Here is a 24,014-nt window from a genome sequence, read left to right as displayed (position 1 = left end):
CGGCGGAGAGCCAGACTCTCAACTGTCTCCTCTGAAAATTGGATTTCTATCCCTCGAGATTAGGATCAGGCTTCGTTCGCTCTACTACGGCTCTGTAAGAAAAACACGGCGCCCTCTGAGGCCATGAGAAGCTAGCAGCGATGACTTCATAGTCATCTTTGTAATCTTTGGCCTGGCTCGACCAGCCTGTTGGACTTTGTGCCTGTCTGCCAGGCGGCCGCTAGCCAACAGCAGGTGTCATCTATTTGACGTGACCCTGCCTCCACTTCCCTCCCGCCTGGGGCTGGTGACAATCACCGCCGAGGAGGATAAAGGAGGATCTGTCTCGCAGAGGCCGGTGGACATGACCCTCCCCTAGATGCCGCCTCAGTTTGTCACTTACAGCAGAGGTCCCCAACCCTCAGTACCGGTCCGTGGGTCATTTGGCACCGGGCCGCGCAGAAAGAATAATTAATTTACATAAAATGAAAAATGAACAATTACCAGATTAGATCCATCTATGATTTACTCTTGACGCATGTCAAAACGCTTCACGTCACGTGATACATACCGCTAAAATTAGCCCGCCGTAAACTAGCAAAATGAGTAAAAAAACGACATCTTTGTAAAGTTTCTTTATCCGCCGGTCCGTGAAAATATTGTCTGACATTAAACCGGTCCGTGGCGCAAAAAAGGTTGAGGACCACTGATTAACAGAATTCCGAACCAAAGTTGACATGCGATGCTGCAACTACACCCTGTTATTTTTCCATACAATTGATTGTTTACATTTTTCGACAACTCAAATGATTCAAATGTACATTTTAGTAAGAAATGTGTCCTCCCTTGTTCTTTATCACCTCAACGATGCGTCATGGAATCGACCTGATTTTGACAGATGTTGATGATGGAAGGGTCCCGATACCAGGTCGTAATTATAGCTCAAATTGGGGATTTTGTGTAGAGCAATCTTTCTCACACAGAAGAATCTTGATGATTGACCATAAATTCTCAATCGGGTTCAAGTCTGGTGAATTGCCATGCCAATTCATCACAGTAATGTCTTTTTGTGCAAATAAATCCATCTTGTTAGACTTGTGACACGGTGCCATGGTTCTTTCGCATGGGTATTTGGTAAGGAGCTGTTTCTTCACTGGACGACGTACCGGAAGGACGGCTTTTAACAGACGTCTTCGTACTGTACTGTCCGAAACAGACACTCTATCCTTCTCCCGGACGTTCAGGGCAGAACTGGTCAATCGTGGGCTCTTTTTGCTGTCGCGTACCAGCATTTTGTCGTCTCGCGGGGTCATCTTCCATTTCCTGCGGCACCGTCCATGTCTTCGTGGGCTGGCTGATCCCGTCTCCTCTTTCCTTTTGAATATCCGGCTGACTGTGGTGTGGCTGAGACCGAAGATTTTGGCGATTTCTCAATTCGATTTGTTGGTGTGTTCATTTAGCGTTATAATTGCAGCGTGTTTCCGTGGTGTTGTATACTTCTTGTTGAAGAAGAACTGATTTACAAGCCAAAACCCCCTTCTTTTTATACATGACAGAAAGGGGATTAGGACACGGTAATCCATTAATTATCCAATCAGAGGCCTGGCGAACAAGTAATTAGTAAAGGTGGTTGGTCAAGTATATCAGACAGACTCCACCCCTATCGTGGCAAACATTGTTCTCAACTTTTCACGAGCTTTAAAATGATTTAAACCAGAAAACAGTCAAGATCACATGTTGGTGCAATTAATTTGCACAAGGGTTGGGTATCAACTATTGTTATGCTGTGGTCTGATAAAATGTAGTTTACGAATAAAACAGTGGCAGATGCTAAAACATACTTTACAGCGTTTACAGTTTGCAAGAGCACAGAATAGCGCAAATGAATTCGCTTTCTGATTTCGCATCGGTGAGCTATTCAACAGCTGTACCACATTATTTTCTTAACCGTTTTGTACAGCGGGGCACATCTAATGGGCCTCGTGTCAACGCCAACGGTCTTACACAAGAATCCGGACTATTTTCACTTCTCCGAACACCGCTGGACATGTTTTGTAAGACAAAGTCTTCTTTTCCTTTGGGCTTTTCCCTTCAGGGGTCGCGACAGCGAATCAGTGTCCTCCATCTAACCCGGTTTTGTGCATCCTCTTCTCTCACACCAGCTACCTTCATGTCCTCTTTGACAACATCCATAAACCTCCTCTTTGGTCTATCTCTCAGTCTGCTGCCTGGTAGTTCAAGGCGCAGCATCCTTCTTCCAATATAGTCACTCTCTCTCCTCTGGACATGTCCAAACCATCTCAGTCTGGCCTCTCTGACTTTCTCTCCAAAGCCTGTAGTATGAGTTGTCACTCTGATATACTGCTTTCTAAGACAAAGTACAGAATCAAATCTGTGAACCGAAAACCCATCGATGAACCATGCTATGGGATCAGCATTCCATTTCCAACCTACGTCTCCCATCAATGAATTCTTGCTCCAATCTTCTTGGATTGCCCAACCACATCATTTTTTCGTGGTATTAAGTTCATCCTGTCGACTTGATATCTAATTTAAAACAGATTCTTTACTTACAGACAGTGTATTGTAGGTGTTCAAATACCTGACATGTTTCGGCGTATACTTCCGCCTTCGTCAGAGTGTCACGGATGTTGTTGTGACGCGCCATTTGAGCTGAAAATGGCGCCTCACAACAACATCCGTGACACTCTGACAAAGGCGGAAGTATACGCCGAAACATGTCAGGTATTTTAAACACCTACAATACAGATAGTAAGTAAAGAAAGTAAAGTAAAAGTAAATAATCTGTTTTAAATTACACATCATTTTTTGTTTCTTTAACGAAGTGTTCTGGGAATACCTCAAATTTACCATCAGGAGCCAGTGTATCTGTTTGGGTCCCTCCCTATGGCCCCTGCGAGGGAGCTGACATCACTTATGAAAACAGAAGTTTCCAGCTGCTTGTTTTCCTGAGTCTTCTCACAAGCTGAGCTCAGCCAGTAAGCAACAAAAGACACTTGAGTCTCAAATCTAAACAGCTGAAGTATTTTTTTTGCTCCGTGGTGACTTGTGTTTTGGGTTGGACCTCACTCCAGGTACCCGGAGTAAAAGACTGAGATTTATTTTTCTTTTTCCAGTCCTGTGTTGCTCTGAAATATTTTTTGTGTTTCTAAAAGGTGAACATATTCCCTTTTACATGACGTGGAAAGTCTAACACGAATTTTGTATGATTCGGAAATATTTGGGTAAAACCCAAAAATTCAACAATCATGATATTTAGTGTGGATGTTAAAGCAGTATCTGAAATAACGTCTGCCCGGACAACCACGGTGTGCAACTTTTACGTCGGACGTACAACTTACAAAACGTCTTCGCGCGTGTGGCCGACAACTTCTTGAAGAAAAAAAGAAAAACGAAAGATTTTTATTCTAATAAAACATTTGCTTTATTGAACGAAAATTTCGAAATCGGAATAAATTATTCCGATTTTGAAATCTTCATTCGGTTTGGAAATTTCGGTTCGCTTGGCAATTTGCATACTCGGCACGGCAGCCAATCAGAAGCCTTATTTGTGCTTTCGGACCTTCCCAAGCATTATAAGGTCATGCATTTGCATATCATTTTCCAAAGTAGATGCACAGAACCTCAGCCCCAGAAGAAAGATTCGAAAGAAGGTAATACAATTTATGACGCTACAAAACGTAAACATACATTATTCCATGACTGTAAAGTGTCCTTGAGAGTTTTGAAAGACACTTAGAAATTAATGCATCATTATTATTATTAAAAGCATTGTGGAAAGAGGAGTTCACGTGGCTTGTAGCAGACGACGCAATGCAAAAATGGCATTGTGCAACATGATGAACTGGAGCAAAATCATCAGCAAGGGATATTTACGATAAATTAAGCAAGGGAGCAATTGTGGTAAAAATCCTTAATACTTTGCAACAATGTTTTTTTGCGATTAGTCGTCTTATTATGTTTCAAGTTGTGAAAAATGGGGCAGGCAACTTTATTGCCAGGTGTCCGGTAACTTTTTGTCATGAGTTTCAGACACTGGTTAAAGGCAGAACAAATGACATAAAAACATTACATTATTTTGTGTGATTTCTGTCTGTAATCACTATACTCACAGATGTAGTAGTACTCTCTACCAGGACGGAACTCAAAACCTAACGAGAAAGGTGTGAAGAGCTGGAACTTTTCGGAAAACTTGAGCGGTCCGTTTGAAGACAAAGGCCTGTTGCATTCCCAACGCTTGAAGCCTTTGGCGGTGTGATCGCAGGAGCTGTAGCCATCGTAGTTGACCATGTACAGTACATAGCGCTCGGCCCGCTCATCCGGCTGAGGACTGATATAATGTGGACAGTAGACGTCCAGGTAGTCATTGATGCAGACATCAATGTGGTAATCGCCACGGTAAAATCTAAAGAAGAAACGGGACAAAAAAAAGGAAAATATTAGTTGCGTAGAAGTGATGGGACAGTTAAATCGGTTTTCCAACTTTTAAGGTCCTCATTGGGGATTTCATTGTTCAATGGAAAATGAGTTGCTTTTGCTGTTAGCCCTGATAACAGGAAAACAAATCAAAATACCGTATTTTTCGGACGATAAGGCTCACACTCAATGAATGACAATGAATGATCCTTATAGTACGGAAAATACGGTACCCAATAAATATTCAATTCGATATTCAAATAAACAAACATTCAATTGCCCAAATCCTCTGCCAGACTCCAGACAGAAATCCTCCGGCAAAAGCCCTTCATCAGTCAAAGGCCATGTAGCGGTATCAAGGCTAAGTAGTGGAAAAGACTTGAAATTCATCCCCCGTACTGGGTTAATTGTCTGATTAGCCTTTCGCCTTCAGAGGATTCCGCTCTGGAGCGCGATTTCCATTAGCAAAGATGAAAACTTGAAGACTGCTTTGTGCAGAACGTTTGTAAAACGCTGCATGTGTTAAAGCTTAACCCGGCCCTCCAATGTTTCTCTACTTTAGCGCTTGTGTCGCTCTGGCTACTAATGGGCTGTGGATCAGTATCAGGGACATGCTACGGATGTCTGAAATACACTGAAGTCATGAAAAGGAGGAAGGATTGTCGTAGTATGAGACGGTTGCGATTGTTGGACAATAAATTCGTTTTTTTGGGTGAGAACGGAAACAACTAGCTCCATATCAGAGAGACAATGAATCTACTATGTGCATGCTATCGCAGAAGCGGTTGCTAATCAGGTGAGAGTGTCAAATAAAAGGCTTTGTGCACAGCTGTTACGACTGTCATGTCTTGGCGGACACGTTCGGGCTACATGAGATGCGAGTAGCATGATGTCGGCAGGGGGGTTGAGTGCCGCAGGGTATCAGGTTGTCGCTATGCAGATTGGACATGTGCTGCGGGATTAGTGGCTAGCGGAATGTCCATGTTGTGGCATGATCAATTACGTTGACATTTTTTTTCTCTCTCGGTCTTGATTCTAGTCTGGTCAAATATGACACCAAGTACTTTATCCACAGTCCACCACCACCATCACCACCACCATCACCACCTCTGAGTGTTTGGCTCCGGGCAAAGACAACATGTCGTAAAGTTGCCTTCGTTTCAGGGCCGTTTGCTGATGTTATGACTAGCAGAGGTCAAGTGGCTCTGCGATATCATGACCTTGGCCAGAAGCGATGCACGGCTTTATTCATGCCCATATGTCAACTTCGACTTCACTTGTACGAGCAGCTGTCTATCAAATGTCAGGGAAACCCAAGAATCGACAACTCGGTCCTGTTCAACTCTGAAACTGCTTTTCTGAAAATGATGATCAAGCTCCCACCCAGATTGCAAATGAGAAATCAAATTTATAATCCGAAAAATGGGCAAGAAAATTAATAAGGGGGGGATTTAATTCACTTTTTGAAAAAGCAGATCTTCCCAGTGAGGGTTTTCAGAACAAAGAAAGACCTGATAGAAGCGTAATATTACCAGTGTCTGAAATAGCATCTGCCCGGACACCCGGGGCATGCAACTTTTACCTCGGGCCCATTACATTATCCTGTGACTGTAAAGTGTCCTTGAGAGTTTTGAAAGACGCTTAGAGATTTATTTATCATTATTATTATTAAAAGCATCGTGGAAAGAGGAGTACAGGTGGCTTGTAGCAGACGACGCAACGCAAACATTACATTGTGCAACATGACGGACAGTGTATGGACAAACAACAACTGGAGCAAAATCATCAGCAAGGGATATTTACCATAAATTAAACAAGGGAGCATTTGTGGTAGGTACATCCTTAATACTTTGCAACAATGTTTTTTTTTTTTTTTCGATTAGTCGTCTTATTGTGTTTTAAGTTGTGAGAGATGAGGCAGTCAACTTTATGGCCGGGCAGGCAACTTTTCAGAGTTGTCTGCCCTGGTGTCCGCTAACTTTTTGTCATGAGTTTCAGACACTGATATTACCATTGACGGTCTGGGAAGAGGAAGCACCAAAGGACCCTCCAGATGTTGTCCAGATGAACGTATCGAGACGCATTTGACAAAAATACTCCCGAGCTACTAAAAGCACGACCCAGACTCAAAATGTCGGACAGTTTTAGCTCATACCGTCCTTCTGTTTTGATTAAGGAAGAAGCTGATCAGCGTTTTCCTCCGCGGATGTTTGCTTTGATGCCGACTATCTTTCCCCTAAGAGCATCCGGTATACCTCCATTGCACCCCTTCCCAACCCCCCACTGTGGCTTCTCGAGACGCTTTTCCTCCAGGGTCATCAAATACAGATGTAAAAGTGAAACACTGGCGGTAATATGACACGCAGCAAGATTTCAATTAGCTCAAACGCGAACAATCGAAGACAACGTGCTCGCGGGAAATTTGCAATGTGCTCAAAACTTTTGCCGGAAAGAGATTACGTCTGCATCTTTTTTTACTTGGTATTGTTGCGTTCTTACTTGCATTACTTGGGACTTTGGTGTCTGTGCTGACAGAATCGGCATTGGACCAACCCAAAATGGCGGCTACTCAACCCAACGTTGTTTCAAGAGTAACTTTGGCTCAGCTGTCAGATAGTTTCCGTCTTGGATGAAAAGTTTGAAAAAGTCTTTGTGGATTACTTTTAAATCATTAACTCTACATAAAATTCACAAAGAACTTTCCTTTTCTCCGTCTTTCTTCAGATTTTGAGAGGCAATTTGGCGAGTCCCTTTGTTGCATTTCGTGGCGCAGCGGGTGGCGTCGCTGTGTTTTGTTTTGGAGGGGCGGGAAAACAAACCGTCCTTAACTTGAAAAACAACACCGCAGTTCAGAACTCTTGTTTGTATTATGATGAGCCCTCTGTCAATAAAATAACCTCTAATCCGGGATTATATTGTCAAGGGGCTTCCTTAGTCTGGATGGCTTGAATGGCGGAGGAGTCAAAAAAGGGGACTTATCAATGAATCTGTAACCGGAGCTCTGAGCAAGGCACACAACTGCGGATAATCCCTCTTTTCAGTCGACTCTCTTTAGCTTGCTTTCTTTCTTTAATCCTCATCCGTTGTGTTGGCCTGACACCTTGAAGGTAACTCTGTCGGATCCTATGACGCACACACAGATACAAATACAGTGATACCTCGGCTTATGAACGCTTTAGCTAACGAACTTTTCGCCTTACAAACGTTACATTAGTGAGAATATAAACTTGGTATGCAAACTATTTTTCGGGAAACACACAGAGCACCACAATGGCTGGCGGACTAGTTTTTGGCGGAAGAACACCAAACTACATGGCCGAACAGTGTCACCGTGGCTGCCGGACTTCTTTTCAACACCCACTTTCTTTGAGTCCACTTAGTGCAGATGTGGTTTGTTATGGAGTGGATACCTTTGCTATTATTTGATCGAAAAAGACCTCACCACAGGCTAGTGTTAAGCCGAATAGGAAAATTATGGTCGATCTGAAAAAGGAGATAATCGAAAAACATGAACGTGGTGTGCGTTTGTGTGACTTAGCGTCCCAGTACCAGTATGCTCAGTCGACCATTGCGACGTGTGGCTAAGGGTGTTTCTGTGTTGTCTAAGCAACAGTCACAGGCAATAGAAGAGGTTGATTAACTTCTGTTGATTTGGATGAACAAAAACAGCTAGGGGACCATGTGTGATATTATCACTGAGAAAGCACGGCAACTTCACTCAGATATCATCAAGAGGCAACTACATCAACGACCATCACAAAGGTAAATAAAATGACTTTATTATATAGTACAGTTTATTTCTTTTATTACAATACCATAGTACATGTATTATAGATACAATAAGGTATATTGCGTGTAGTTTTAATGCTTATTTAGTTGAAAATTATGTTTTATGGGCACCTGGGAATGGATTATTCTCGTTTTAATGGTTTCCTATGGGAAATTAATGTTTGGAATACACATGTTTCGCCTTATACACTTTCTTGGAACCAATTAAGTTCCTAAGCCAAGGTATTACCGTATTCACGATACGGTACCACAAAAGCAATTTTAGCTATCCTTCTGCTAAGCTTTTATCACACTACCAGCGTTTCCCAGCAGGGGGCACTCTGCATTGGTAAGGGGGAGGAAGGCAAAGGTTGTGACGTGATGTCACTGAACCAGGTCAGGGTATCTGCTCATTGGGGGGGTGGAAGAGGCATTGGAAGTCCCCATCAAGCCCTGTCCCGTCATCCGTAGCATTGCTGCAAGGAAATTAAAGTTATTATTACCAAGTTAGCTAATTACATACACACATCTGTTTGTGGTCTTTGGCTCATGGGCACGTACGCACGTACGCATGTGCGCATGTCGTTATTAAACACGTAAAGTCCTTGTCAGGGGACTTGGTCCGATGCGGAGTTGACAGCAGTAAGATGGGATAATGGAGCTTGTAAAGTATAGACAGTCCTCTGTTTCTTTCTCTCTCTCTACTGGGAACAAAGCCAAGGGAGATGAATAATTGGTCTCCGATTGAAAACACATTGCTGCTTGTGGGAAGGCAACTTAGATAGCTTGAAAAAAAATCCAAAATACAACAGAGGCTGGAGATGGAGTAGGTTGGCAAGGCAGACAGGAAGATTGTACAAGTGGTGTATGTTTATGGAAGCTGGTGGTCCTCGCTGTGCAAATTGCTCCTCCTTGACTCCAGCTGGAGTCGCAGTACGTGTTGGATGTGCACCCAAAGCTTTGTGCACACTTTTCGGTCTGGATCCATCAACTCAATTGTATGCAGGGGATTTTTATTATTATTAACTCATTCACTGCTAGACATGCAAAAATGTGTCCACTGGAGTGCCAGGGTTTTTGTCATTGTCACTTGAATTCCAGGACCCACAGAATATTGTGTTTTAGGACTACACAAACATTCAATACAGCATTAGAAACCTTAGACTCTCTTATTTTACCAGAAAGTTAATTCTTAAAGGACAACCGACATCACTTTTTTGTTTCCTAACTGACATCAGAAAAACGTTTTATAGCATCTAAAATACCCAAAACACGCAGTATGACATTTTTAGTCAAATGCAAACCACCAATAAAAATGACTTAAAGTGTCCAAAATCTGCAAAAAAATGAACCCGGAAGTGGCCAGTTTCAGAAGGTCCCGCCCCCTTGTTCAAGACGTCTTGCCTTGCTGGAGAATCAAAACAATGGCTTCAGATTTGGAGAATATGCTTTCTTGTTACACATCCAGTTATGAATATGATTCAAATAGTTCTGAAGAGGAAAGCATACATGTTCGCAATTGATTAAAGAATTTATTCTGTGCCATTTTGAGGCAATAGGGGGGGGAAATGTTATTCAGTGCGAGTCTTAAACGTAAAATATAGCTATATACGGTGGAATCTTTGTAAAATAAGATCAGTCGAAGTCATTTGAAGCCATTTTATAAATTATGGACACAACTTGTCCAGAGACGTCGGTAGTCCTTTAAATGATATGGGTCTGAACTTACATGAGCTAGAAATTAAGGCGGCTGTCCAAATGCAATACATACAGTACATATTGGTTTATATAGCGCTTTAACAACAGCTGAAGCTGGAACATGAAACTTTACATGGTTGCCATGTATCAGTTAGCGAGACACCAAGTACTGATCAAAGGAAGTTTCTGGTTTTGGCCAAGGCTAAGTATTCATACCTGAATGTGATCTCTAAACGCGAGCACACGTGAGCGCGGACATATAAGAACGTACACTCGAATGCCAAGATCATTCCGGGAGGCCCAGAGACGGTTCCGTTAAAATAACCCCATTAACGTCCCATCATCACCTACTGGTTGAACGTGTGTTGCCAGATGCTAACACGTCAGGTTGCAGTTGCACATGCGTCGGTGAGAAGGCTTGGGGGGGCAACTAATGACCTCCAAGAGCAAGCGTCCCGCGCTGCCGCTCAGCAAACAGATATTGATCTGACACCGTCGACTGTGAGCTCGCGTCAAAGGTTAGCGACGTTTCATTATTCAGCTGGAGAACCAGGTCTAGTGTCAGTGTCTGAGAGTCCAGGTGATGGACTGACCTCACCGCCGTCCATCAGAGTTGATGATGAAGATGAAGTGCAGAATGTGTTGGCCTAGATTCACCTCCAGATGCGGGTATCTTCCAGACCAGTGGTTCTTAATCTTGTCGGAGGCACCGAACCCCACCGATTTCATCCGCTCATTCCGCGAACTCCTTTTTCAACGACTTTGGCCACTAACTGCAGACTAGACTGAGGGGTGGACCTCTGCGGCGGAGTTTACACCGAACCCCACAAGTTTCATATGCTCATTCACCGAACCCTTCTTTCAATGACACCTTGCACTAACTGCAGACTAGACTTAGAATCCACCAAACGCCAGGGGCCGACTCACCGAACCCACCTCGACCCCTGTCTAGAATCTAAACAGAACAGATGGCAAAGGATCGATTGAGTTGTGCACTTTGCAAATTGGCCTGAACTCCTTCCCCAAATTAAAAAAAACAAGGACGATATTTGGTCACACATACTTCGATTCAGGCCGCCGGTTCACACCTGAGGGCCTTTGACACCCACGTCCCCCGGATCACCAAAGTGTAGACTCCGACCCCTGACCTTCCTCCCCAGGGGCGATCTAAAGCTCTGCGACCCCCCTCCCTGACCCCTCCTATCACTTTACTGCACCCCGGGGAGCTCCGGCCGCCCCTTATGTTGCTGCTCCCCACACATTATCTAACCCGCAACCGTGGAGGAGGAGACGGAGGCAAAAGAGAGGAACCCGCAACGTCTGGAGTCAATCACCCGCCCATGACAAGCCGGCAAAACTACACTCCCCCACACACACACACAGATATTATAATACTAGCACTTATCCACGAGTGAGGTCTCACGCACTTCAAAGTGCGGTAGAGCTGTCTTGGTTGAGTAATATTCGCTCTATGGGGAGGACCGTGGAAGTTTGTAATAGCGATAGGACGATCGAGAGGACAGCATGTGAGTTCCTGAGTGGGGTTAAGGGGGGGTTAGTAAAGTAGCAAATCAACTATTGAGGGGTGAGAGGAATGTGAAAGACAAGAAGTTGGGGTGATGTGAGAAACTTTGAGAGCTTTGGAAGGAGGGATTGGTAAACTACATGAACAATTTAGGTTCATTGTAGATCCTATTTGGGTGTATGCAGTGTCTGAAACTCATGACAAAAAGTTACCGGACACCAGGGCAGACAATAAAGTTGTCTGCCCCATTTTTCACAACTTGAAACCCAGTAAGATGACTAATCGCAAAAACACCCATTGTTGCAAAGTATTAAGGATTTTTTTTATTAAGAATGTACGTACCGCAAATGCTCACTTGCTTAATTGATGGTAAATATCACTTGCTGATGATTTTGCTCCAGTTGTCGTTTGTCCATACACTGTTCGTCATGTTGTACAATGCAATGTTTGCGTTGCGTCGTCTGCTACAAGCCACGTGAACTCCTCTTCCCACGATGTTTTTAATAATGAAACATTGATTTCTAAGCACCTTTCAGAACTCTCAAGGACACTTTACAATCACAGGATAATGTACATTTACATTTTTAGCGTTATAAATTTTGTTAGCTTCTTTTGAATCTTTCTTTTGGGCTGAGGTTCTGTTCATCTACTTTGGAAAATGATATCCAAATGCACAACCTTAAAACGCTCGGGAAAGTCCAGAAGCACGAAGCAGGCTTCTGATTGGCTGCCGTGCCAAGTATGCCAATTGCCAAACGAACCGAAATTTCGAAATTTCCAAACCGAACGAAGATTTTGAAATCGTTCAAACAATTGCTTTATTCAATAAAGCAAACACTTTCTCAAAAGCACCAAGGGACTGCTTGGCGCTTTTGAGAAAGATCTCAATGAGGAACCGGAATTCCTCGGCGGGTGTGAATATGAAATTCCCACCAGTGACTTTGAAACTCCGTCACGAACAAATGAGAGGCAGTTCGGGACGTTTGGCGGCATGTGCGGATCAGAGACGGCCTCTGATTTGCTGACTGATGGACAAGATGCCGACAGATATCCTGCGTTGGGGGGGGGGGGACAGGCCGCCGCGGGTGTTGTAAGGCCCGGATTGAGCAGACCGGTAGATAGAAAGCTGGCTAATAGAGAGCTAATAAATAGCTAAATAAATATGTACAAACATAACCCCTGGAACAAAGTGTTAACATGGACAAAAGGCAAATGGAGCCAGCTCGTGGAAGTGAAAAAACATTACCAGAGGTCTGACCAGCGCTGTATCGGCCAGAAAAACCAAAACCCGAACAAATTTGGGAATAGCGCTCCACGTCACACTTCAATTCCCGAATAATGGCAGCAAATAAGTTAAGTGTTGGTCTCATTAAAGCAAGCTGTCAATAAACTACCGCTTCTCTTCCTTATTTCCGTATTGCATTATATTTTGTACAGCCGCCCCCATTTCAAGCTCATATAACTCTAAAAAACTAAATTGAGGGCAACGGTGCCGATCGCATCCCATTTTCTGTGTGACTCTTGCTACTCGTTCTCAATGGCGTGTCAACCACCTTATTAGCGTCTGTAAAGAGCATCGTCATCATCCTCTGCGCAATCTTTATTCATCCATAATGGTTAGAAAGGTTATGAAACCCACGTGAGCACACTCGGGGAGTCCCGATCGGCATAATGGACCGAAGGACCCGTCGGACTGTGGCGGCTCCCAATCAAGCGCTATCATTATTTTTTATGACTCTAAGTACTGTGGTCCTTAATGTACATCCTTCCTCTGGCTGCTTCTGAACCCAAAGAGGTGGAAGTCATGGGTGGGGCATCCGCTTAGCAAAAGAGACGCACCTTTCATGTCGGCGCCGATTAGGACTAATTTGTCCAGCACATACACAGTGTAGCACATACATTATTACACGTTTGGGATTTGAATTTTTGATATCTTCAATGTTGCCCGCCCCACAACCAAAGTGTGAAAATTGTTCAGAAATTTGAACTTAAACTAGCCGAGGGGGGGGGGGGGGGGTCTCACTCATTGCTAATCAAAAGCTATGTAGTTATCTATTGCGATCTGGCTATCTAGCTAGCTTTCTCGCTGGCGATCTAGCTGGCTACCTAGCTAGCGATTTGCTATCTATTAGCTAGCTAGCTATTAGCTAGTTAGCTACCTCATAGCTATTTACTAGCTAGTTTGCTAGCTTTCTAGCGATTTGAGTTATTTTACCTTGAGTGAACGCTTTATTTCCATGGAGGGAAAAGTGTAAAATCTATATGATGAATCATTTTTTTAAATTTGATATAAGAAAAACATGAAGTATCATTTTAAAACGAATAAATAAATAAATAAATACATAAATAAATAAAAAAATAAACAGACAAATAAATAAATAAATACATACATACATACATACATACATACATACATACATACATACATACATACATACATACATACATACATACATACATAAAATACAATACAACATGTTTTATTTAATATATTTATTTCACTGGAGGGAAGGGTGCAAAATCTATTTGACGAATCTTTTTTTTCGATTTTATGTAAGAAAAACATTATCTTTTAACAGTGAAAATAAAATGTAAATAAATAAACAGAAATAAAAATACAATAAAATATGTTTTATTTAAACTATTTGTTTCAATTTGAGGGGTGCAAAATCTATATGATGAATCATTTTTTTTATTTTGTATAAGAAAAACATTCAGTATCTTTTAAAAATGAAATAAATAAATACAATAAAAATACAATAACATCTGTTTTATTTAATATATTAATTTCGATGGAGGGAAGGGTGCAAAAATATATGATGAAATGATTTGTATAATTTTATATAAGAAAAACAATGTGTATATTTTTTTAAGATATTTTTTTATATATTTTAATATAACTGTATAACTACTTTTGCACTGTACACCGACTTTGCACATAACTCAGTACTTTTTCCCCAGATTATGTCTGTTTATTTTTTTATCCAAACATTATTTTTTTAATGCAGGCCAAGAGAATAAAGGAGCAGGTTGCACTAAGTCACTCTAGTGAAAAGTGGCTGCAACGTATCTCTGAAATAGCGATCACAAGTAATGATTGAAAACACTTTAGAGTCCGGATCAATCAACCGCTCACAAACACACCATCAAATACTCCACACTCAACCCCCTTGTGAAAACACACAGAAACCACTTGAGAGGATCAACACTTCTCCGATAGCGTTTCGGCAGCCCGTTATGTAGATGCGGAGTCTTGACAATCACATAGGGACACAAATATTTTTTTTTACTATTTACTTCCTGGATTACATGACATGGACATCACTGTAAACAAATCGAGGATTCATCTGATCATATTTAAATGGAAAAAGGGTCACTGTGGCTGAAAACATCAACTGAGTTTGAGGAGAGGACTCAATTTAACACCTGCGGGTCAGAGAAGTGTTGCGACTGGCCATTGGCGAGTCCAACTTCAAGGGTAACCCGAGTATGACGCTGCTGGCGGCTAATACCACCCGAACAAAGCCCCCTTTGGCCGCCTTGACAGTCAAAGCCGTCATCAGTCAGGTAAAGCAAACTGCTGGCTGAGGACTTTACAGACAGGTGGCTTTGCTGACCACTCTGTAGGCTATGGGTTTGTATATGTGTGTGTGTGTTTCTATTCAAATGGTTCGAGAGAAAAGGAAACACATTTTTATGTATTTGCTTTTGTGGCTCGACGTGTGCGACATGCCCGGACCTGAAGTTACATCCATTACTCGCCTCCAAAGTGATGAGTTGGCCTTTTTTTTCCTCATGTTTGTCCATTATATGATTACGTTCAGGTCATGTCACACAACTGCTTCTATACACGTTTGGTCTTGCAATTTCACAACAAAAACGTAGGATGTTTTTTTTTTATGTTACCATATTTTCCTGTGTATAAGGCACACCGAAAAGCCTTGATTTTCTTTAAAAGATGACCCTGCACCTTATACGGCGGTGCGCCTTATATGTGAAGTCCTATTGAGCCACAACAGGTCTTGCAATGACTGTCAGCAGCCACCGACTATATCGCCCCCCTCTCAGCCTTTACTGTAGCGCCTTATAATAATAATAATAATAATAATAATAATGATGATAATAATAATAATAATAATAATAATAATAATAATAATAATAATAATAATACATTTTATTTTAAGCGCCTTTCAAAGCTCTCAAGGACACTGTACAGTCACAGACAAGCATAGGTACGATAATAAATAAAATAAATCACAAATAGAATACAATAAATAAAATCCAATTATAAATAGAAATATAATTTCACATTTTTTGCAAATTTCCCCATTGTGGGACGAATAAAGGTTTTCTGATTCTGATTGTGATAATGTGGTGTTCCTTAGACATCTGACTTGCGACTGGGTTCCGTTCCGACCAAACGGTTTTAAGTCAAAATGGTAGTAAGTTCAATTCAAAATGTTGAATAGAGACTCAGATTCTAAATGACTCGCAAACTCTCCCCCCCTCTGGTGTCATCACACGGTCGATTGCTGTGCGAGAGTGAAATGCTGGCAGGCTGGCTAAAATTGTCGTACGCATTCCCAGCCTGCTAGGGCGTTGCGGTGCCACGCGTAGAATAAAGATTTTAAAAATAGGGTCTGACGGTCGTGGTCATAAGTACGGGTGGTCGTAAGTCGAGCCAGTCGTAAGTCGGATGTTGCGTGTATTTGAAAAACATAGATATGTCTATGTTATATTTGAAAAACGTTTTTTTTTTCATTTATTGGAGGTGTGTTTTATAGTTCGGTGCACCTTATACACTGGAACATTTTTGAAAAATACACCATTCATTGGGGGTGCGCCTTATATACCAGAAAATACTGTATTTTTAATACGCGCTATTATGCGGCATTGGTGGTATTCCAATTTTAATACGAGGCGTAGTTATGCCTGAATATAACTAATGTGATTCACTTTGCCCTAAAAGAACGAAAACACTTACGAACATTCGAGTTACGAACAATGGTAAGTACGAAAATTTTTGTGGTAACATATGTAGTGTTCTCTTCCAGTTGAACATGTACCAGTGTCTGAAATAACGTCTGCCCGGACACCCGGGGCATCCAACTTTTACGTCGGGCGTACAACTTACAAAACGTCTTCACCTGGGTGGCCGACAACTTCTTCAAGAAAAAACAAGCAACTAAAGATTTTTTTTCAAATCAAACGTTTGCTTTATTCAGTAAAGCAAACGTTCGGTTCGTTTGGCAATTTGCATACTCGGCACGGCTTTGTGCTTCCGGACTTTCCCGAGTGTTATAAGGTCGTGCATTTTCATTTCATTTTCCTCAGTAGATGCACAGAACCTTAGCCCGTTATGTAGATGCGGAGTCTTGACAATCACATAGGGACACAAATATTTTTTTTTACTATTTACTTCCTGGATTACATGACATGGACATCACTGTAAACAAATCGAGGATTCATCTGATCATATTTAAATGGAAAAAGGGTCACTGTGGCTGAAAACATCAACTGAGTTTGAGGAGAGGACTCAATTTAACACCTGCGGGTCAGAGAAGTGTTGCGACTGGCCATTGGCGAGTCCAACTTCAAGGGTAACCCGAGTATGACGCTGCTGGCGGCTAATACCACCCGAACAAAGCCCCCTTTGGCCGCCTTGACAGTCAAAGCCGTCATCAGTCAGGTAAAGCAAACTGCTGGCTGAGGACTTTACAGACAGGTGGCTTTGCTGACCACTCTGTAGGCTATGGGTTTGTATATGTGTGTGTGTGTTTCTATTCAAATGGTTCGAGAGAAAAGGAAACACATTTTTATGTATTTGCTTTTGTGGCTCGACGTGTGCGACATGTTTAAGTCAAAATGGTAGTAAGTTCAATTCAAAATGTTGAATAGAGCCTCGGATTCTAAATGACTCGCAAACTGAAAAAAAAATACTGTATTTTTTATACGCGCTAGTATGCGGCATTGGTGGTATTCCGATTTTAATACGAGGCGTAGTGTATGCCTGAATATAACTAATGTGATTCACTTTGCCCTAAAAGAACGAAAACACTTACGAACATTCGAGTTACAAACAATGGTAAGTACGAACATTTTTGTGGTAACATATGTATTATGTATATTCAACTCTTCCAGTTGAACATGTACCAGTGTCTGAAATAACGTCTGCCCGGACACCCGGGGCATCCAACTTTTACGTCGGGCGTACAACTTACAAAACGTCTTCACCTGGGTGGCCGACAACTTCTTCAAGAAAAAACAAGCAACTAAAGATTTTTTTTCAAATCAAACGTTTGCTTTATTCAGTAAAGCAAACGTTCGGTTCGTTTGGCAATTTGCATACTCGGCACGGCTTTGTGCTTCCGGACTTTCCCGAGTGTTATAAGGTCGTGCATTTTCATTTCATTTTCCTCAGTAGATGCACAGAACCTTAGCCGCAAAAGAAAGAGTCAAAAGAAGCTAACAAAATTTATGACACTACAAAACGTAAACATACATTATCCTGTGACTGTAAAGTGTCCTTGAGAGTTTTGAAAGGCACTTTAATTAATTATATTAATAATATAATTCATGTATCATCATTATTATTATTAAAAGCATCGTGGAAAGAGGAGTTCACGTCGCTTGTAGCAGACGACGCGATGCAAACATTGCATTGTGCAACATGACAAACTGTGGATGGACAAACGACAACTGGAGCAAAATAATCAGCAAGGGATATTTACCATCGATTAAACAAGGGAGCATTTGTGGTAGGTGCATCCTTAATAAAAACAATCCTTAATACTTTGCAACAATGGGTTTTTTTGCAATTAGTCGTCTTATTGTGTTTCAAGTTGTGAAAAATAGGGCAGGCAACTTTATCGCCGGGCAGGCAACTTTTCACAGTTGTCTGCCCTGGTGTCCGCTAACTTTTTGTCATGAGTTTCAGACACTGATATGTACATATCTTTATAGAGCAAATTTTTTAGTCAATGTTTATTTTTCAGACCGATATAGGTTACTTATACAAGCCTTAAACATACTTATATACGCCTTAAAGGACAACCGACGTCTCCGGGAAAGTTGTATCTATGATTTGTAAAATCGCTTCAAATGACTTCTACTGAGCGTATTCTACAAAGATTCCACCGCATATAGCTATAGTTTACGTTTTAAGACTCACGCTGAACATTCCGGAAGTCTTGTTTTTGAGTTGGTGACGAGTACGTGACGTCACTGAGGGAACGCCCCTGACCGAAAAAAAGGATACATTGTAGCAGTCCTTCCATCACGTCAATGCATTTTGCTGTACTTTGTTTGGTCTGAAAACTTTGTGTAGCACCAAAAAGAGGCAGAAGATGGCGTTAAAGATCCGTGTAAGGAATTAATCAGCCTGTGTAAACGGGCTGATTAATTTCCCGCCCCCAGATACCTCAAACTGGCACAGAATAAATTCTTTAATCGATTGCAAACATGTATGCTTTCCTCTTCAGAACTATTTGAATCATATTCATAACTGGATGAGTAACAAGAAAGCATATTCTCTGAATCTGAAGCCATTGTTTTGATTCTGCAGCGAGGCAAGACGTCTTGGGGTGACACCACGAACAAGGGGGCGGGACCTTCTGAAACTGGTCACTTCCACTTTCAATTTGAAATAGTTTATAGACAATTAAAGTCATTTTTATTGGTGTTTTGCATTTGACTAAAAATATCATACTGCGTGTTTTGGGTACTTTAGATGCTGTATAACGTTTTTCTGATGTCAGTTAGGAAACAAAAAAGTGATGTCAGTTGTCCTTTAAACATACATTCCATCCAAAATACGACCGTATCTCGGTTGTAAGTTGGGGAGCGTCTGTATTTTTTTTTCTCAGCAGGCTAGTTGATATTTATTTGCCAGAGGCAAATTACAAATTGAAAAAAAATAACCCAAAACAGACCAATGAAGTGGGAATTCTCAAGACTCACACACGGGAAGAGTGAAACGGCATTCTTGTGTGCCTTCTGGCTCACGTCCCAGGAAGCGCTGGGCCGTGTGTGTCGGTGTGTGTCGGTGTGTGCGCAAATACGCCTGGCGGCCCGAAAAGCCTTTCACAGGCCCCGTTAGCATGCAGCCGGTGTCAGGTGACAAGAGCCCGAGCAGCAGCGTGCAGATGGGAGGCAAGTGGCTGCTGCAGCCAGACTCCAGATTTGTCTTAAATCCCACATCCCGCATTAGCATGTCTGGGATAATAATAAAAAAAAGCCTTCAGTGAACTTGTGTGACTTGTGGCGTGACATCTTTTGATGTTTCATCATTAAAAATGAAAAAAAAAAGTATGCGACGCAGTAATGCGACTTCCATTCGCTACTTGGTTACATGACGTGTTAATGAGTGAAGTGCAGTCAGGGCAGGCAGGTGAGGCCGTGCCTCACCTCTCATCATGGAAATATCAAATGAAAAAATAAATTAAACAGTTATATTTATTTAGTAATTTGTACTTTAAATTTATTTTCCATTTAACTTCACCATTTTTGGATTTTTTTCCCCCAAAATCGCTGCATTTTCACATTTACCGTTCAAATACTAAGTAGAGACGAGTGGTGAGGCAGCAGCCGGCTGAGCCTCACCATGGATTGCGCAATGACTATGCTAACTGTGCCGGCTTGCTCTGCAGTGAGGCCGCATTGCTGTCCCTCTGCATATCGCTATTAAAGTGCTCAAAAGCTTTTAGTATATGAACTAAATTTCTACAGTTTAGCTGGTGTACATAATGTAGAGTCACTGTACATTATAAACACTGTACTACAGTGTTTATTTCATTTTATTTTTATCAAAACTGTGTGATTAGGTAAGGCACACAGTTCTCCTGCCTCATGACAGGCGGCGCTGGTGATTACAGATTCTTCTTGCGCCTCCTCGGCTGCAGAATAATAGAATTAGTGAGAGCAAGCTACAGTAAACAGTTAGCAAGTTACGTGCCACCATCCAGTCATTTTTCGTGTTGCTTGGCCTTATTTTCAGAATGGAGGATTACATCTCTAAATTGAAAGAAATAGAGAGACTTTTGAAACTGAAGAAAGAGAAGGAAGGCTTCTACAAAGAAGTTATCAATGCCTTTCCTCAGAATGAGCGCCGCATGGACTTCATTTATAATGAAAGGTAACACGATAATAACGTTTCTTTACATTATTTTTTTCATGCTACAGTTTATCGATGAGAAGGTTTCTTCAGCCGTCATCTGTACAATTTTGAAGGTTTCGGACGTTTCGCCGCCTATCCAAGAGGCTTCGTCAGCGAACTAAAGTCTGACTGGTCGTATCGGCCCTATTTATATATCCCTAATGTCCAGCCATGGCGGCGCCGGACGCAGCTATGATAGGTCCCTACTCTCAGGTTGAGGGGAGCAGAGGACCACTCCCTGTGGCCCCACTGATTGTTCCTACATTCCTGACTAACGACTGGCCCATTTCCCCCACTCCCACCGGTATCACCTCATCAGCATTACGAATGTTGCCTAACCTGTTTTGCCTAAGCAGGCTATTGTATGAACGATCCAAATTGAACCTCACCCCACCAGACCGGTTTAAAGAAGGATTTTGTTGTTTTATAAGATTCACTTCTTTTACCCCCCTTTCAAACCATCTATGTTCTTTCGCTAAGATTTTAACCACATTGTCGTCAAATGAGTGGTTGCTAGTTAGGTGCAAATGTACTGCCGATTGAGGCCCACTAGTATTATCCCTGCGATGTTGATAACGTCTTTTTGAGAATTTGTTTAGTCTCCCCAATGTACTGCTCTTTACAATTTTCATTCTTACAATATATTGAATAAACTACATTACTTTGTTTTTCATTTGGCAGCCTATCTTTTGGGTGCACCAATTTTTGCCTTAAAATGTTTATCGGTTTGAAATAAGTAGGAATTTTGTGTTGCCAAAGGACTCTTTGTAATTTTTCAGAAACTCTTGCAATGTAAGGTACTGCTACTCCTCTCCTTTTTGTATCTTGAGAATTATTGGTTTCGTTCGCTATTCTTTCTTTCTGACATTTGTTGAATGACCACTAAGGGTACCCACAGTTAGTGAGTGCTCGCCTGATATGTTTTGACTCGTTTTCTCTACCTTCAATGCTTGTTGGTATTAGTTTAGCCCTATGCTGGAGGGTTCTAATAACTCCTAATTTGTGTTGTAAAGGGTGGTTAGAGTCAAAAAGTAAGTATTGGTCAGTGTGCGTAGGTTTCCTAAAGTCTTCTGTTTTTAGCGCACTGTCCTCATTTATAATGACTTTACAATCCAAGAAGGCTAGTTGGTTCTCTTTAATGTCCTCACGATTAAATTTAATGTTGATGTCTACAGAGTTGAGGTGATCTGTGAAGATTGAATTTCTTGTTTTTTATTGGTGTTTTGCATTTGACTAAAAATATCATACTGCGTGTTTTGGGTACTTTAGATGCTGTATAACGTTTTTCTGATGTCAGTTAGGAAACAAAAAAGTGATGTCAGTTGTCCTTTAAACATACATTCCATCCAAAATACGACCGTATCTCGGTTGTAAGTTGGGGAGCGTCTGTATTTTTTTTTCTCAGCAGGCTAGTTGATATTTATTTGCCAGAGGCAAATTACAAATTGAAAAAAAATAACCCAAAACAGACCAATGAAGTGGGAATTCTCAAGACTCACACACGGGAAGAGTGAAACGGCATTCTTGTGTGCCTTCTGGCTCACGTCCCAGGAAGCGCTGGGCCGTGTGTGTCGGTGTGTGTCGGTGTGTGCGCAAATACGCCTGGCGGCCCGAAAAGCCTTTCACAGGCCCCGTTAGCATGCAGCCGGTGTCAGGTGACAAGAGCCCGAGCAGCAGCGTGCAGATGGGAGGCAAGTGGCTGCTGCAGCCAGACTCCAGATTTGTCTTAAATCCCACATCCCGCATTAGCATGTCTGGGATAATAATAAAAAAAAGCCTTCAGTGAACTTGTGTGACTTGTGGCGTGACATCTTTTGATGTTTCATCATTAAAAATGAAAAAAAAAAGTATGCGACGCAGTAATGCGACTTCCATTCGCTACTTGGTTACATGACGTGTTAATGAGTGAAGTGCAGTCAGGGCAGGCAGGTGAGGCCGTGCCTCACCTCTCATCATGGAAATATCAAATGAAAAAATAAATTAAACAGTTATATTTATTTAGTAATTTGTACTTTAAAGTTATTTTCCATTTAACTTCACCATTTTTGGATTTTTTTCCCCCAAAATCGCTGCATTTTCACATTTACAGTTCAAATACTAAGTAGAGACGAGTGGTGAGGCAGCAGCCGGCTGAGTCTCACCATGGATTGCGCAATGACTATGCTAACTGTGCCGGCTTGCTCTGCAGTGAGACCGCATTGCTGTCCCTCTGCATATCGCTATTAAAGTGCTCAAAAGCTTTTAGTATATGAACTAAATTTCTACAGTTTAGCTGGTGTACATAATGTAGAGTCACTGTACATTATAAACACTGTACTACAGTGTTTATTTCATTTTATTTTTATCAAAACTGTGTGATTAGGTAAGGCACACAGTTCTCCTGCCTCATGACAGGCGGCGCTGGTGATTACAGATTCTTCTTGCGCCTCCTCGCCTGCAGAATAATAGAATTAGTGAGAGCAAGCTACAGTAAACAGTTAGCAAGTTACGTGCCACCATCCAGTCATTTTTCGTGTTGCTTGGCCTTATTTTCAGAATGGAGGATTACATCTCTAAATTGAAAGAAATAGAGAGACTTTTGAAACTGAAGAAAGAGAAGGAAGGCTTCTACAAAGAAGTTATCAATGCCTTTCCTCAGAATGAGCGCCGCATGGACTTCATTTATAATGAAAGGTAACACGATAATAAAGTTTTTTTAAATTATTTTTTTCATGCTACAGTTTATCGATGAGAAGGTTTCTTCAGCCGTCATCTGTACAAATTTGAAGGTTTCGGACGTTTCGCCTCCTATCCAAGAGGCTTCGTCAGCGAACTAAAGTCTGACTGGTCGTATCGGGCCCATTTATATATCCCTAATGTCCAGGCATGGCGGTGCCGGAAACAGCTATGATAGGTCCCTACTCTCAGGTTGGGGGGAGCAGAGGACCACTCCCTGTGGCCCCACTGATTGTTCCTACATTCCTGACTAACGACTGGCCTATTTGCCCCACTCCCACCGGCATCACCTCATCAACATTACGAATGTTGCCTAACCTGTTTTGCCTAAGCAGGCTATTGGATGAACGATCCAAATTGAACCTCACCCCACCAGACCGGTTTAATGAAGGATTTTGTTGTTTTATAAGAATCGCTTCTTTTACCCCTCTTTCAAACCATCTATGTTCTTTCGCTAAGATTTTAACCTCATTGTCGTCAAATGAGTGGTTGCTAGCTTTTAGGTGCAAATGTACTGCCGATTGAAGCCCACTTGTATTATCCTTGCGATGTTGATAAAGTCTTTTTTTGAGAATTTGTTGAGTCTCCCCAATGTACTGATCTTTACAATTTTCATTCTTACAATATATTGAATAAACTACATTACTTTGTTTTGCATTTGGTAGCCTATCTTTTGGATGCACTAATTTTTGCCTTAACGTGTTTATCGGTTTGAAATAAGTAGGAATTTTGTGTTGC

The 24,014-nt window shown here is 41.7% G+C and overlaps 1 protein-coding gene across 1 annotated transcript in view; it reads right to left on the bottom strand.

Moving 5' to 3' along the window:
- LOC148884172 (ephrin-A5b-like) overlaps positions 1 to 24,014 on the bottom strand; it is an 88,176-nt gene that overhangs the window by 4,728 nt on the left and 59,434 nt on the right. The window contains exon 2 of the mRNA XM_089020295.1: positions 4,113 to 4,405. Within this exon, the coding sequence (XP_088876421.1) occupies positions 4,113 to 4,405 (293 nt within the window). The remainder of the gene's footprint in view (positions 1 to 4,112; positions 4,406 to 24,014) is intronic.

This window comes from Hippocampus bargibanti, linkage group LG18, assembly GCF_051943395.1.
Source record: "Hippocampus bargibanti isolate YZ-2025 linkage group LG18, ASM5194339v1, whole genome shotgun sequence".
Lineage (NCBI taxonomy): Eukaryota > Metazoa > Chordata > Actinopteri > Syngnathiformes > Syngnathidae > Hippocampus > Hippocampus bargibanti.
The sequence above is the reverse complement of the archived record's forward strand: the minus strand, read 5'-3'. Positions and strand labels throughout refer to the sequence as shown.